Consider the following 12,823-nt stretch of genomic DNA (forward strand, 5'->3'; position numbering starts at 1 on the left):
TCTTGAACTGAGGGGCCCAGAACTGGACACAATACTCCAGATGCGGCCTCACCAGGGCAGAGTAGAGGGGGAGGAGAACCTCTCTTGACCTGCTAACCACACCCCTTCTCATACACCCCAGGATGCCATTGGCCTTCTTGGCCACAAGGGCACACTGCTGGCTCATGGTCATCCTGCTGTCCACTAGGACCCCCAGGTCCCTTTCCCCTACGCTGCTCTCCAACAGCTCTGCCCCCAACTTGTACTGGTACATGGGGTTGTTCTTGCCCAGATGCAGGACTCTACACTTGCCCTTGTTATATTTCATTAAATTTCTCCCCGCCCAACTCTCCAGCCTGTCCAGGTCCCTCTGAATGGCTGTGCAGCCTTCCAGTGCGTCAGCCACTCCTCCCAGTTTTGTGTCATCAGCGAACTTGCTGACAGTGCACTCTAATCCCTCATCCAAGTCATTAATGAATATATTGAATAGAACTGGTCCCAGAACCGACCCTTGCGGGACTCCGCTAGACACAGGGCTCCAACTGGACTCTGTCCCATTGACCACCACTCTCTGGCTTCTTTCCTTCAGCCAGTTCACAATCCACCTCACTACCCGATCATCCAGACCACACTTCCTCAGTTTAGCTGCGAGGATGCTGTGGGAGACCGTGTCAAACGCTTTACTGAAATCGAGATAGACCACATCCACAGCTTTACCATCATCTATCCACCGGGTTACATCCTCATAAAAGGCTATCAAGTTGGTTGAGCATGACTTCCCGTTGGTGAAGCCATGCTGAGTGCCCCTAATGATCCCCCTATCCTTGATGTGCCTAGAGACAGCACCAAGGACAAGTTGTTCCATCACCTTTCCGGGGATGGAGGTGAGGCTGACCGGTCTATAGTTACCCGGGCCCTCCTTCTTGCCCTTTTTGAAGGCTGGAGTGACATTTGCTTTCCTCCAGTCCTCAGGCACCCCTCCTGTTGCCCATGACTTAGCAAAGATGATGGAGAGTGGTCTAGCAATGACTTCCGCCAGCTCCCTCAGCACCCGCGGGTGCATCCCATCAGGGCCCATGGATTTAGGGACGTCCAGATTGCTTAATTGGTCCCTGACCCAGCCCTCATCAACCAAGACAGATTCCTCCTCTATCCTGACTTCTTCTGAGGCCTCAGGGTTCCGGGGCTCCTCAGGACAGCCTCCAACAGTATAGACAGAGGCAAAGAAGGCATTCAGTAACTCCGCCTTCTTTTTATCCTCTGTCTCCAGGGCCCCCACCTCATTCATCAGTGGGCCTACATTGCATCTAGTGTTGGCTTTACCTGCAATGTATTTGAAGAAGCCCTTTCTGTTGTCCTTGACCTCTCTTGCAAGGTTTAATTCCAAGGAGGCCTTAGCTTTCCTAGTTGCCTCCCTACATCCTCTGACAACAGACTTATATTCCTCCCAAGTGGCCAGCCCCTCCTTCCATGATCTGTACACCCTCTTCTTCCACTTGAGTTTGCCCAGCAGTTCCCTGTTTAACCATGCAGGTCTCCTGGTACCCTTCCTTGACTTCCTACCTGTTGGGATGCTCTGATCTTGAGCTCGGAAGAAGCAGTCCTTGAATGCTAACCAACTATCTTGGGCCCCCTTACCTTCTAGTACCCTGTCCCATGGGATTTCCCCTAGCAATTGCTTGAAAAGGCCACAGTTGGCCCTCCTGAAGTCCAGGGTTGTGATTCTGCTAGCTATTCTGTTCCTGCCACATGAGATCCTGAACTCTACCATCTCATGGTCACTACAACCAAGGCTGCCCTCAACTTTCACCGCTTCAACCAGACCCTCCTTGTTAGTGAGGATAAGATCCAGCAGCGCTCCTCTCCTAGTTGGCTCATCCACCATTTGCATCAGAAAGTTACCATCAACGCTCTGGAGGAGCCTCCTGGACTGAGGATGGCTGGCTGAGTAGGCCTCCCAGCAAATATCAGGGTAGTTGAAATCCCCCACGACAACCAGGCCCTGTAATTGAGAGACTGCTCTCAGCTGCCTGTAGAAGGCCTCATCACCCTCCTCATCCTGATCCGGTGGCCTGTAATAGACACCCACAACAGTATCACCCCTGCCAGCCTGCCCCTTAATTCGCACCCACAAACTCTCCACTCGCTCCTGATCCGCCCCTGGACAGAACTCAATACATTCTAGCTGCTCACTCACATAAAGAGCAACTCCACCACCTCTCCTTAGTGGCCTGTCTTTCCTGAACAGGACATAGCCATCCATGACCACATTCCAGTCATGCGAGGCATCCCACCAAGTCTCTGTAATTGCCACTAGATCATAGCCCCCCAACCGAACACGGATTTCCAGCTCCTCTTGTTTATTCCCCATGCTGCGTGCATTGCTGTACAGGCATTTCAGGGAGTGAGCTGGGCACACCGATTTCACCCCAGGGGGATGGGGGGCCTCCTGGTCTACCTCAACACTAGAGCATTGCCCCAGTGGTGCAAGCCCAGCTACTACCCCATCCCCCTTCGAATCTAGTTTAAAGCTCTCCGAATGAGCCCTGCTAATTCCTGTCCCAGAACCCTTTTGCCCCTACAACATAAACCTTTCCCATGTATCACTGTCACGCCTGGTGTCTTATAAAACCAGCCATTATCAAAGAACCCAAAGCCCTGCCTGTAGCACCAGTCTCATAGCCAGGCATTAATAGAGAGAATCCTACCATTCCATCCCACGTCATCACCTGAAAATGGAAGGAGGGAGGAGAAAACAACTTGTGCCCCAGACTCTTTCACCAACCGTCCTAGGGCCTTGTAGTCTTTCTTCATCCCCCTCAGACTACGGGATGCAGCTTCTTCCCCACCTGTCAGGAAGATCAGCAGGGGGTAGTAGTCTGTGGCCTTCACCAGGTTGGGGAGTTGCCTGGTGATATCCCTGATTCGGGCTCCAGGCAGGCTGCAGACCTCCCTGTGATGGGGGTCAGCTCTGCATATTGGGCCCTCAGATCCCTTTAGGAAGGAGTCTCCAACCACTAAAACTCTTCTCTTCTTCCTTGTGGAGGAGGTAGCTATACGCCTGTCAGGTTTTTCTGACTGTGGTGGGACCTCTGATATAGGTTGCCTCTCCACCACATCCCCATTGGACTGGCTGTATTCCATTAGGGCTTCATATCTATTGCTCCAGAGGCACCTGTGGAGGCAAGGTAGGCAAGGAGGGCACTCGCCTTTTGCCACGGCCATAGACTTGCCTCCACTCACTCCTCTCCTCTAGGTTATCGTTTTCCACCTGAGAGGAGCAGAGTACAGGGGTCCCTCGATCCTGGGAGCTCTCCGGCAGGTGCTCCCATTTTTGTTGCAGGGAGGGCAGAGCCTGGCTCCACCAGTCTATCTCCATTTCAGCCTCCCGAATGCTCCTAAGCCTTTCTACTTCGGCTTGAAGCCTTTCAACCTGGCTTTGCAGCTGTGCCGCTTGGCCGAGCAGATCATCTACCTGCTCACAGCGCACACAGCCCCCTGTCACCACAGAGACGGTGTAGCATTCCCTGCAGCCTGCAACCTGCACCATCGCCTCCTTCCGTGGGAGCTCTGTCTGGGTTCCCACATCCATTTTGGTCTTCTTCCACATTAACACAGACAATATATTAAGACACACAGGAAAGCTTATAAGACACCAATACTTAATCACTATAGCAGAAAATAAACCAAAACATACCTTATTTCACCTTACAAAATATAAAGGAACAACCAAAATATTTTTAGAAAACTGTTGGAAATCATTCCTTCTAAAACCCCAGGAAGAACACTAGCTGTAGATTCGGACAAAGAGCCACCAACTTCCCCCCACCCTCACCCCGAGTTTTGCAACACATGTAAATCTACACCATCAGCACAGACAGTAAAATGGAAACTTCATACAGTGTAACAAAGTTCACTGTTAACTTAGGGCTGTCAAGGACTTGGCCAACAGGAAGTAAAGACCTGAGAAATGTAAAGACATGTGCAGACAGTCAAATCCACACCTGATATTTAACACATTTGCCTGCCTTTGTGTTAAATTTAAAGCAAAACATTTTTAGAGACTCCATAGAAGCAGTCCTTAATAAATCATATATTATGAATGACCTTCTCTCTTCTTCTCCAAAGCTCTCTTGCTAGTAAAAATCTGTACCCCACTTTTAATTACACCTTATTGAAAAAGAAGTTGAAATTATAATTACATTCTGCATCAGACCTTTGATAGGTGTACTTTGATTTAGACACTGTTCCTACAGTGGGCAGACAGTAATTAAATGATTTCTCACCTTGACTACTCCATCAAAGCCAGGGATCGTGTTGACCTTTGCATTCTTGGCTAACAATTTGCTTTCAATCTTGTCTCCCATAGCTTGAATAGCATGTGTGTCAGGTCCAACAAAGGTGACACCTTCTGATGCCTGCAAAGACAATGAAGATTAACTTCAGGAAACAAAACTAAAAATCAGCTTTACACAGGTATTGCTATTAATTTTTTTCTTTCTGAACTCGTTAATGAAACAACGTTTAGAAGACAGTGATCAGTTTACATAACAACGTAGCAATATATAAGCAGCATTACAGCCAGTTCATTAAAAATATGTATGACCTTGTGAAACTACCTATACACACAGATTCAAAGCCCCTGTAATTAGCATTTGTATAAATCAAAGCGAGGCCAAAGAAAAATAGCTGAAGGTGGAAGTACTCCAGCTTGAAAGTTAGAAATATCCCTTGAGAAAACAGGGGCTAGTTAACTCACCATTGAAAGAGCCACAAGTGATTTACAAAGGTATGCTCGCTAAAATGCAATGCAGTTGAAAATTCCATTATGCATTCCTAAAACCAAACCTTGATGAAACATCAAAATGAAAGTGCTGGCTCTTACTCAAAATATTTAAATATCTTGAAAATAAGGTAGTAAGTGAAATAATGTTTCCCCAATTCTTTCAGGCAACTCTCTTCCAATAATAATGTGGAAATAGGTTAACAAAATACTTTAATAGTTCAACTTTAATACTTTAATACGTAGTTAGAACACTGAATTGCATTTTTCCCCCTCCTGTTTCTCTATGCAAGCAATAGACTTCAGTGATCAAGTACAGAGACATTTTTTCAAACCTCTCCAGGGTCAGTACTCTACAGAGCTAAAGGCAATTCCATCAGAAATGTTACTCATGCATCCTTGAGTACGTGCGTGTTTCAAGCAACTTAACATCTTTTGTACCATAGGAAAACATCATCAGAAGAATAAGCATACTAGCCTTGCACAATTTTTTCTAACACTTTCATTGATTTTTTTTTTTTTTTCCCAATTCTAAGACACCTGTAAAATGCTTAACAACAACTTACTTTCAGCAGTTGGGCACTTTACTTAATACCAACACTAACACAACAATGGCAAACATTCAATTTCTTATATCACAATTTGTGTCTTAATATTTTGTCTTTCTGACATGCACTTGTGCTGCATATGTTAGGGTTGCCAGATAGTTGTAGTCACGAACAATAAAAAGTAATTTGCTGAAGTTTTGTGTATTTATGCGATGGTAGTACATGACCACAGAACAGACATAGGAAAAATATGTTTTTTAAGTTGGGGAACAATGTCCTCCTATTGACGATCTTATAAGAGCTGAGAGGTCCCAACATGCTTGGGAGTCACTGTTTTCACTGTCAGCAGCTTCTTAGCAGGAAGAGTGTAATAGCAGAAGCTCTGCATAGACAGCTTCCTAGCATCTGAACCTACAGGGTGCTAGAGATAACAGAAAAGACCAGATAAGTATTACAGATGCACTAGGAAGCTCAGTGCAAAGACACCTAAACCAAATGCAGAGCATCAGTTCAGCTACATCAAAGGCTTGTTGCTTCAACTCACAATGAACCGTCTGGGCTTTTATCTCAGCCCACCTCTTCTCTGTTACAGTAGGCTTCTTAGCTTAGCAACTCAGTAATACTGATTCGATGAATAGTTCTCTTAAACACAAGTTGGAAAGACTGCAATAGGAGGGAGGAGCAGCTAAGAAGACTGACACATGGATGTAGATCTATTAATATTATAGTGCCAAAGGATATGAACACTACAGGAATTCACTTTTTAAAGGAGAAGGGAAACAAGAAGCAAGGAGTTGATGTTTGAAATCATACTGACACGAAGTTTGGAGCTGACCATTTCAGAAACAACAGCAGATTACAACTTCAAAACTGGTATTTTATTCCCTCTTAACAAGAGAGTTTTAAATAGGTGCCTGCATACACCTGGAGGTAGGGTAGAGTTCCCTTCTGTCATCAGACTGTACTCCAGTCTCAAAAAGCTTTGTGGAAAAGTTTCACTTAAATACAGTTTCTGCCCTAACATTGGCATTTGCATCCTGATCAATGTCACTTCAAACTTCACCACGTACTGCTTCCTCTCTCCACTCTCTTCTCAAAGTCTATAATCAAAAACATGGCACCTCCAGACATCAAGATAGAGGGTCCAAAACTTTTGCTGCCCTGACAGACTATCCTAGAGTTCCAGCCTGCAGTCTATTTTCAATACTCTACACTATTTCTCTTCCTCCTCCAACTTTCTCCTGTCAGAAAAAAAAAAAAAAACTTCATTCAAACTGAAGGTCACAAGAGAGGATGGGAATTGTGTTCACGGCATCAGCAAGCATGCACCTTTTCAGTGAAAGGCACGTAGGGGACATCTTGCTAGACTTACTGTCTTCTCTCACTGACTTGCGGCATGGACTTTCAAAGTGCCCAGTTCATTCCCTGCTCCTGTGCAAGCAGGTAGTGGATAATAAGAGGACAGCACCATTGAGGAAAGATTCACGAGCCACCCTGAGGAACAACACTCCAGGACATTTGAAGAAATGAATCTGCTGCATCCCATACATTTGTTACACGAATCTTCTAGAGATGTAACATTCCATGTGGACACATTTGAGTGCAACCATCCATCCAATTCCTTACCCACCGAGTGGTCCATCCGTCAAGTCCATGTCTCTCCAATTTAGAGACAAGGATGACATGCAGGACATGTCAAATGCTTTGCACAAGTCCAGGTAGATGACATCAGTTGCTCTTCCCTTATCCACCAATGCTGTAACCCCATTGTAGAAGGCCACCAAATTTGTCAGGTACGATTTGCCCTTAGTGAAGCCATGTTGGCTGTCACCAACCACCTCCTTATTTTCACTGTGCCTTAGCACACTTTCCAGGAGGATCTACTCCATGATCTTGCCAGGCACAGAGGTGAGACTGACTGGCCTGTAGTTCTCCAGATGTTCCTTTTTTCCCCTTACTAAAAATGAGGGTTACGTTTCCCCTTTTCCAGTCAGTGGGGACTTCACCAGATTGCCACTTCTCAAAAACGGTAGATAGCAGCTTAGCAACTTCATCCGCCAGTTCCCTCAGGACCCGTCAATGCACTTCATCTATATGGACTTGTGCACCTTCAGGTTCCTTAGATGGTCTCGAACCTGATCTTCTCCTACAGTGGGCGGTTCTTCATCCTTCCAGTCCCTGCCTTTGTCATCTGCAACTTGGGTGATGAGGCTAGAGCACTTGTCAGTGAAGACTGAGGCAAAGAAGTCGTTGAGTACCTCAGCCTTCTCCATATCCCAGGTAACCAGGTCTGGGTTTGTCCAGGAGCTCCTTGTTCACCCATGCAGGCCTCCTATCATTTTTGCCTGACTTCCCCTTTTTGGGATGCATCACTCCTGGGGCTGGAGGAGGTGGTCCTTGAATACTAACCAGCTTTCTTGGGCCTCTCTTCCCTCTAGGGCTTTATCCCAAGGTACTATATCAAGGAGGTCCCTGAAGAGGCCAAAGTCTGCCCTCCTGAAGTCCAGGGTAGTGAGCTTGCTGCATGCCCTCCTCCTTGACCTAAGGATCTTGAACTCCACCATTTCATGGTCACTGCAGCCAAGGCTGCCCTTGAGCTTCACATCCCCCACCAGCCCCTCCTTATTGGTGAAAACGAGGTCCAGCATGGCACCTCTCCTCGTTGGCTCCTCTATCACTTGGAGAAGGAAGTTGTCATCCACGCATTCCAGGAACCTCTTAGATTGCTTGTGCCCAGCTGTGTTGTCCTTCCAACAGGTATTGGGGTGGTTGAAGTCCCCCATGAGGACCAGGGCCTGTGAACATGAGGCTACACCTATCTGCCTATAGAGGGCCTCATCCACTTGGTCTTCCTGGTCAGGTGGCCTGTAGCAGATGCCCACTATAATGTCTCCCTGCCTTCCCTTTAATCCTGACCCATAAGCTCTCCATCGTCTCCTCCTCTATCCCCAGGCAATTTAATTGTGAGCAAGCATCTGCTTAGTACCACCCTATATGGTTGGTCAGTTGGGGCAGTCATCACTTCCAGTTATTTCCCAGCAACAAAATCATAAATAAAATAGTTTCACTCAATGTGATATCACAAGACACCTGAAACCACGTAACTCAGCATGCTGCAACATCCATACATCAGAAATGAGTTAACAAACTAAGGGGGATCCACTGGTTTCCAGTCAATATGTCAAACCATCTCCTACACAGAAAAGGTGTGCATCCTCTGACATGACTTGCAACTATCTTCAGCTAAGCTCACAAAAAAAGACTTTGTCACTTTAAGGCACTAATAGACAAACTCTTGCAAGTCTTGCTACAAACTCTTGCAAGTCTTGCTACAAACTCTTGCAAGTCTTGCTACAAACTCTTGCAAGTCTTGCTACAAACTCTTGCAAGTCTTGCTACAAACTCTTGCAAGTCTTGCTACAAACTCTTGCAAGTCTTGCTACAAACTCTTGCAAGTCTTGCTACAAACTCTTGCAAGTCTTGCTACAAACTCTTGCAAGTCTTGCTACAAACTCTTGCAAGTCTTGCTACAAACTCTTGCAAGTCTTGCTACAAACTCTTGCAAGTCTTGCTACAAACTCTTGCAAGTCTTGCTACAAACTCTTGCAAGTCTTGCTACAAACTCTTGCAAGTCTTGCTACAAACTCTTGCAAGTCTTGCTACAAACTCTTGCAAGTCTTGCTACAAACTCTTGCAAGTCTTGCTACAACAATTTAAGTCCCCATCACTTGAAGATGCTTGCTTGAGCCCTCTGCCAAAGCTTTTCAGCCAATCATCAGAAAAGTGCCCCAGCTTCTTCGTTGCCAATACTCACACATAATGTACTAAATGACCTGTTCAAAACTCTAGTGCCTGATACTGAAAATGCAAGAAATAGATCATAAGAAAGAATGTGGCAATAAACATCTTCAGTTCCCACAAAGATTTATCAGCACTCATCCATTAGCATCCTTAGTTTAGGAAACACATGGAAGTGGTGGAACTGTGCAAGAAAAACTTCCAGTGCCCGATGATAGTCTGTCCACACACAGATTTGCCAGTGTAGCAGCAAGCACTAGAACCTCTGCTGTACATACACAAGCTTACACCCTGCATATCAAGCAGTTCTTCCAGAAGTTCTGTTACTCCTCCACACGTTCCGCAGGGTACTCCAGCCTTGAAGGCTATCTGGCTGCAGGGAACATATCAAGTTTCACCATAAACATACACCAGCATTTTCTTTAGAAACATACCTGTGATACCTGTGTATCACTGCTCTACTTTGCATAGTCAAAGGTACAGACAAGCAATAAGGAATATTGTATAAAAGAACAATTTCCGAATACATTCCATGCCAAGAAAGTTAGTTCTTTCTTTGATTAAGAAGTAGGGATTGAAGAATTTTCCCCAACACCCCTCTATTTCTGAGAGAAGCAATCGCTGGTTTAATTGTAGTACCGTAAGAATCGCAAGCAGTTCGTTCTCTCTTCCGCCCTCCCCCCCCTCTTCTTTTTAAGCCAGACAAAAGACTTCTTTTACTCTCAGGGAACACAGGACCCCAAATATAGCAAAAAAAATAAAGAATGTCAAGGTAGGAGAAGCAAAGACAAGATTTCGAAAAATCCATTTGGGAAGTCTGTGGTTGAGCTGTATGTGACCTTCACAGTCTGTCAACCATGTCTGACTGCTCTGGGAACAGAGTGGGCCAAATGGACCTATGCTAGTGTAAATTGCCATACTCGCAACATTTGGAAAGGATCTGTCATCTGACAAACTCTTGTGTACCCAAGGTAACTGAAGAGGCTCATCCTAGAAGAAGAGATTCTTCTGCATCTCCTCCTGGAAATTATGCAGAGATTCACAATTACTCTAGAGTCAGTAGTGGATTCAGCCTCAGTGACAGCATAAACAGAACCAAAAAGACAAAAAGCATGAAGGAGGGAAAACTGAATAATAAACTTCTATACACACTAGCTCTCTTGGCAACATATACTCTTCTGGGGGCTTATGAGTATGTGGCAAACCAGCCAACTCACTGACAAGCCTCTCAGCACTGCAGGAAATGACTGAACAGTTCCAACCCAGCTTTAGACAAAACAAGTGATATTAAAATTTTTCCTGTCTTTTACCACATTAGTCATGGATAATTAAACACACTTTTTGGTGTCCTCATTTGAGCCAAGATATTTACATCTGCACATAACACCCACTTAACATGAGCAGCTCCAACCAACAAGGAGGTATGCCATGTACAAAAACATAGCTACCAAGAATCTTGCGTTTTCTCTTTCAGGATCATTTGGCAAGGGGATTCTTCCACTCAATGCCATGCTGAGGTGGCAAAACACACTCCAAGTGCCCAGCTGCTTCCAGGTGCAAGAGTCCCTGTAATTATCTTACCACACAGAAGCAATAATGCAGGCTTTGTGCTTGTTCATTCCCTGGTACCTTAGTTAGTTGTAGGAATACGTTTCCACCTCTGAGGAAGAAATGGCTGAGAGGATGGAGAGATCTCAGGAGCAATTGCAGCTGTTCTATCTTATTGAAAATAAACTTTCCTGTGTAAACAGAGAGCTGGTTTTAAACAAGCTCACAGAATTTACAGAAGTCAAATGATCTGTTGCATACAGACATCAGATCGTATGGTCTCAAACTGAGACGATGTTTTCAAGATTACCCAAACTGAGGGTGCTACTTATTGGAAGACAGTAACACTAATTCACTTCAGAGAAAAGGGCTTAACCCCATCACTGCTGGCTGGGTAGGCTTGGAGACTGCAGTCTGTCAGGAATGACCAGAGAAGTAACTGAGCAACCTAGTTGCTTTTCCCCCATTCTCTCTCTTTCCTCTCCTGCACATCCCTTTCCACAGTCCTATCTATTCCCCTTCTCTAGGGCAGGCTCTGGCACTCCTCATTTGACCTAGCTGACCAACATGGCAGACAATGGCCTAGTTTTTCCTGTGAGAAGTGCTTTCCATTGCTTTCATGAGTTAAAATTAGCTAAACAGAGAAGCTTAATGGGCATTGGAGGAAGGACCACATCCCCCATTGGGGGAAAGGCCCATCCTCAAACTCTCAGGTGTGGGAGGGGGACTGCATCCTGCCATATGAGCCTGCTTTTGTGTTCAAACCTGCACTTCTGTTTTAAGGTTTGTTTTAAAATAAAGCATGTTGTTGCTTCTCTGAGGAGCGCTGTTTGAATCACAGAATGGCTGAAGTTTGAAGCAAAGCCACTGCTTGAACTGCCTCTTTGACATGTGCTGTCAAGTAGTTAACAACTTAGGGGCAGAAGAGAAGCAGAAGCAAGATTTGTTGCAGTGACATAACAGGAAGATCAGCAAATGTGGTAACAACTTACCACACTTACTCAAGAACTTATTGGTGAATGAGATTATGAAGGAAAGTCCATGGATAAGAACTCCAGTAGAAACTGTTATCACAGGTTTGGTTTTCAAAGGGGTTTTGTCCCAACCCTCAAGTTTTCTTCACAGGAAAATGTGGAAAAGGTTTCCATTAAATCCTTGCATGCAGCTGGTGAACTCTTTCACTGTTATAAATTTTTCTGCCCTCTTGACACACTGTCAAGGAGGCAGATCCAATGGGGAAGGGAAGGGGCAGAAGTAGTCTGGTAATCACAAACAGTATCAGAGTTCCAGAAAAAATGGAATACGGTCTCCCATCTACAGCAGGAACTCATAGCTCACCAGAAGGAAACAGACCTGTACATGCAGCTGCCTGCAGTCACATACAAAGCAGAGCAGACAAGTGGCACAGCTCAAGGATGACTGGAATATCTAGCTGGGCTCAAAATCTCTAAGTCACACAGGCTAAATGCAGGGCTGAGAAGCAGAGCTGGCAGCAAAAGGAAGGTCCAAGAGAGGTTTAAACAACATAGAAAATCAAGCAGAACAGAAAAATCCAGTTGGAAGTGGACAGCTGAAACATCCAAAGACAGACAAGATTCAGGAGTTCTACCAGAAAAAACACAGGCATCTGTTGAAAGAGGTGGGGACATAACAGATAACCTTGCAATACAGGAACTGTCCATTCAACACTGGGAAGGAATCCCGTTAGGATAGGGGGGATATACTAGAGGATATACTATAAGAATATATTATAAGAAGCATCCACTCAATAACCTAGGAAATCCTGATCTGATAAAATGATCTACAACAGAATGTGGTGGAGGCGAAAGAATGCCCCAAAGCTTTCTGCTAGATGCACAGAAACAACCTATCAACTCAAACAATTGGACCCTGTTGCTGCTATCCTAAAGGCTCAGAATAAAGAACATACACAGGAGTGGCCAATGATCTGCCCAGGTATCAACCTGTAAATTTAGTGCTATACAGAGAATTTATAATTCCATGCAGGCTTATTTTAAGCTGGAAAAGGCTTAAAAGAACAACGTGCCTAGGTATTGTCATGGATCACCAAAAGCAGTAACTCTCCAGCAGTTCAGCAAACAAGAGTATCTCCAACCTTGTTTATAATGAAATAAGCAGAACTTTTGAAGCCGTATGATATTAAGAA

The 12,823-nt window shown here is 45.1% G+C and overlaps 1 protein-coding gene across 4 annotated transcripts in view; it reads right to left on the minus strand.

Moving 5' to 3' along the window:
• The window catches only part of PCCA (propionyl-CoA carboxylase subunit alpha), a 566,570-nt gene that overhangs the window by 219,735 nt on the left and 334,012 nt on the right, over positions 1 to 12,823 (minus strand). For 3 of the 4 annotated variants that reach the window (XR_011047688.1, XM_068395359.1, XM_068395361.1), the window contains exon 7: positions 4,266 to 4,397. The exons of the other annotated variant lie outside the window; for it this stretch is intronic. Coding sequence is in view for 2 of the 3 variants with exons in the window: in XM_068395359.1 (XP_068251460.1) it covers positions 4,266 to 4,397 (132 nt within the window). In the remaining variant the exon portion in view is untranslated. The remainder of the gene's footprint in view (positions 1 to 4,265; positions 4,398 to 12,823) is intronic. 4 annotated transcript variants of the gene reach the window in all.

This window comes from Nyctibius grandis, chromosome 2 (assembly GCF_013368605.1).
Source record: "Nyctibius grandis isolate bNycGra1 chromosome 2, bNycGra1.pri, whole genome shotgun sequence".
Taxonomy (NCBI): domain Eukaryota; kingdom Metazoa; phylum Chordata; class Aves; order Nyctibiiformes; family Nyctibiidae; genus Nyctibius; species Nyctibius grandis.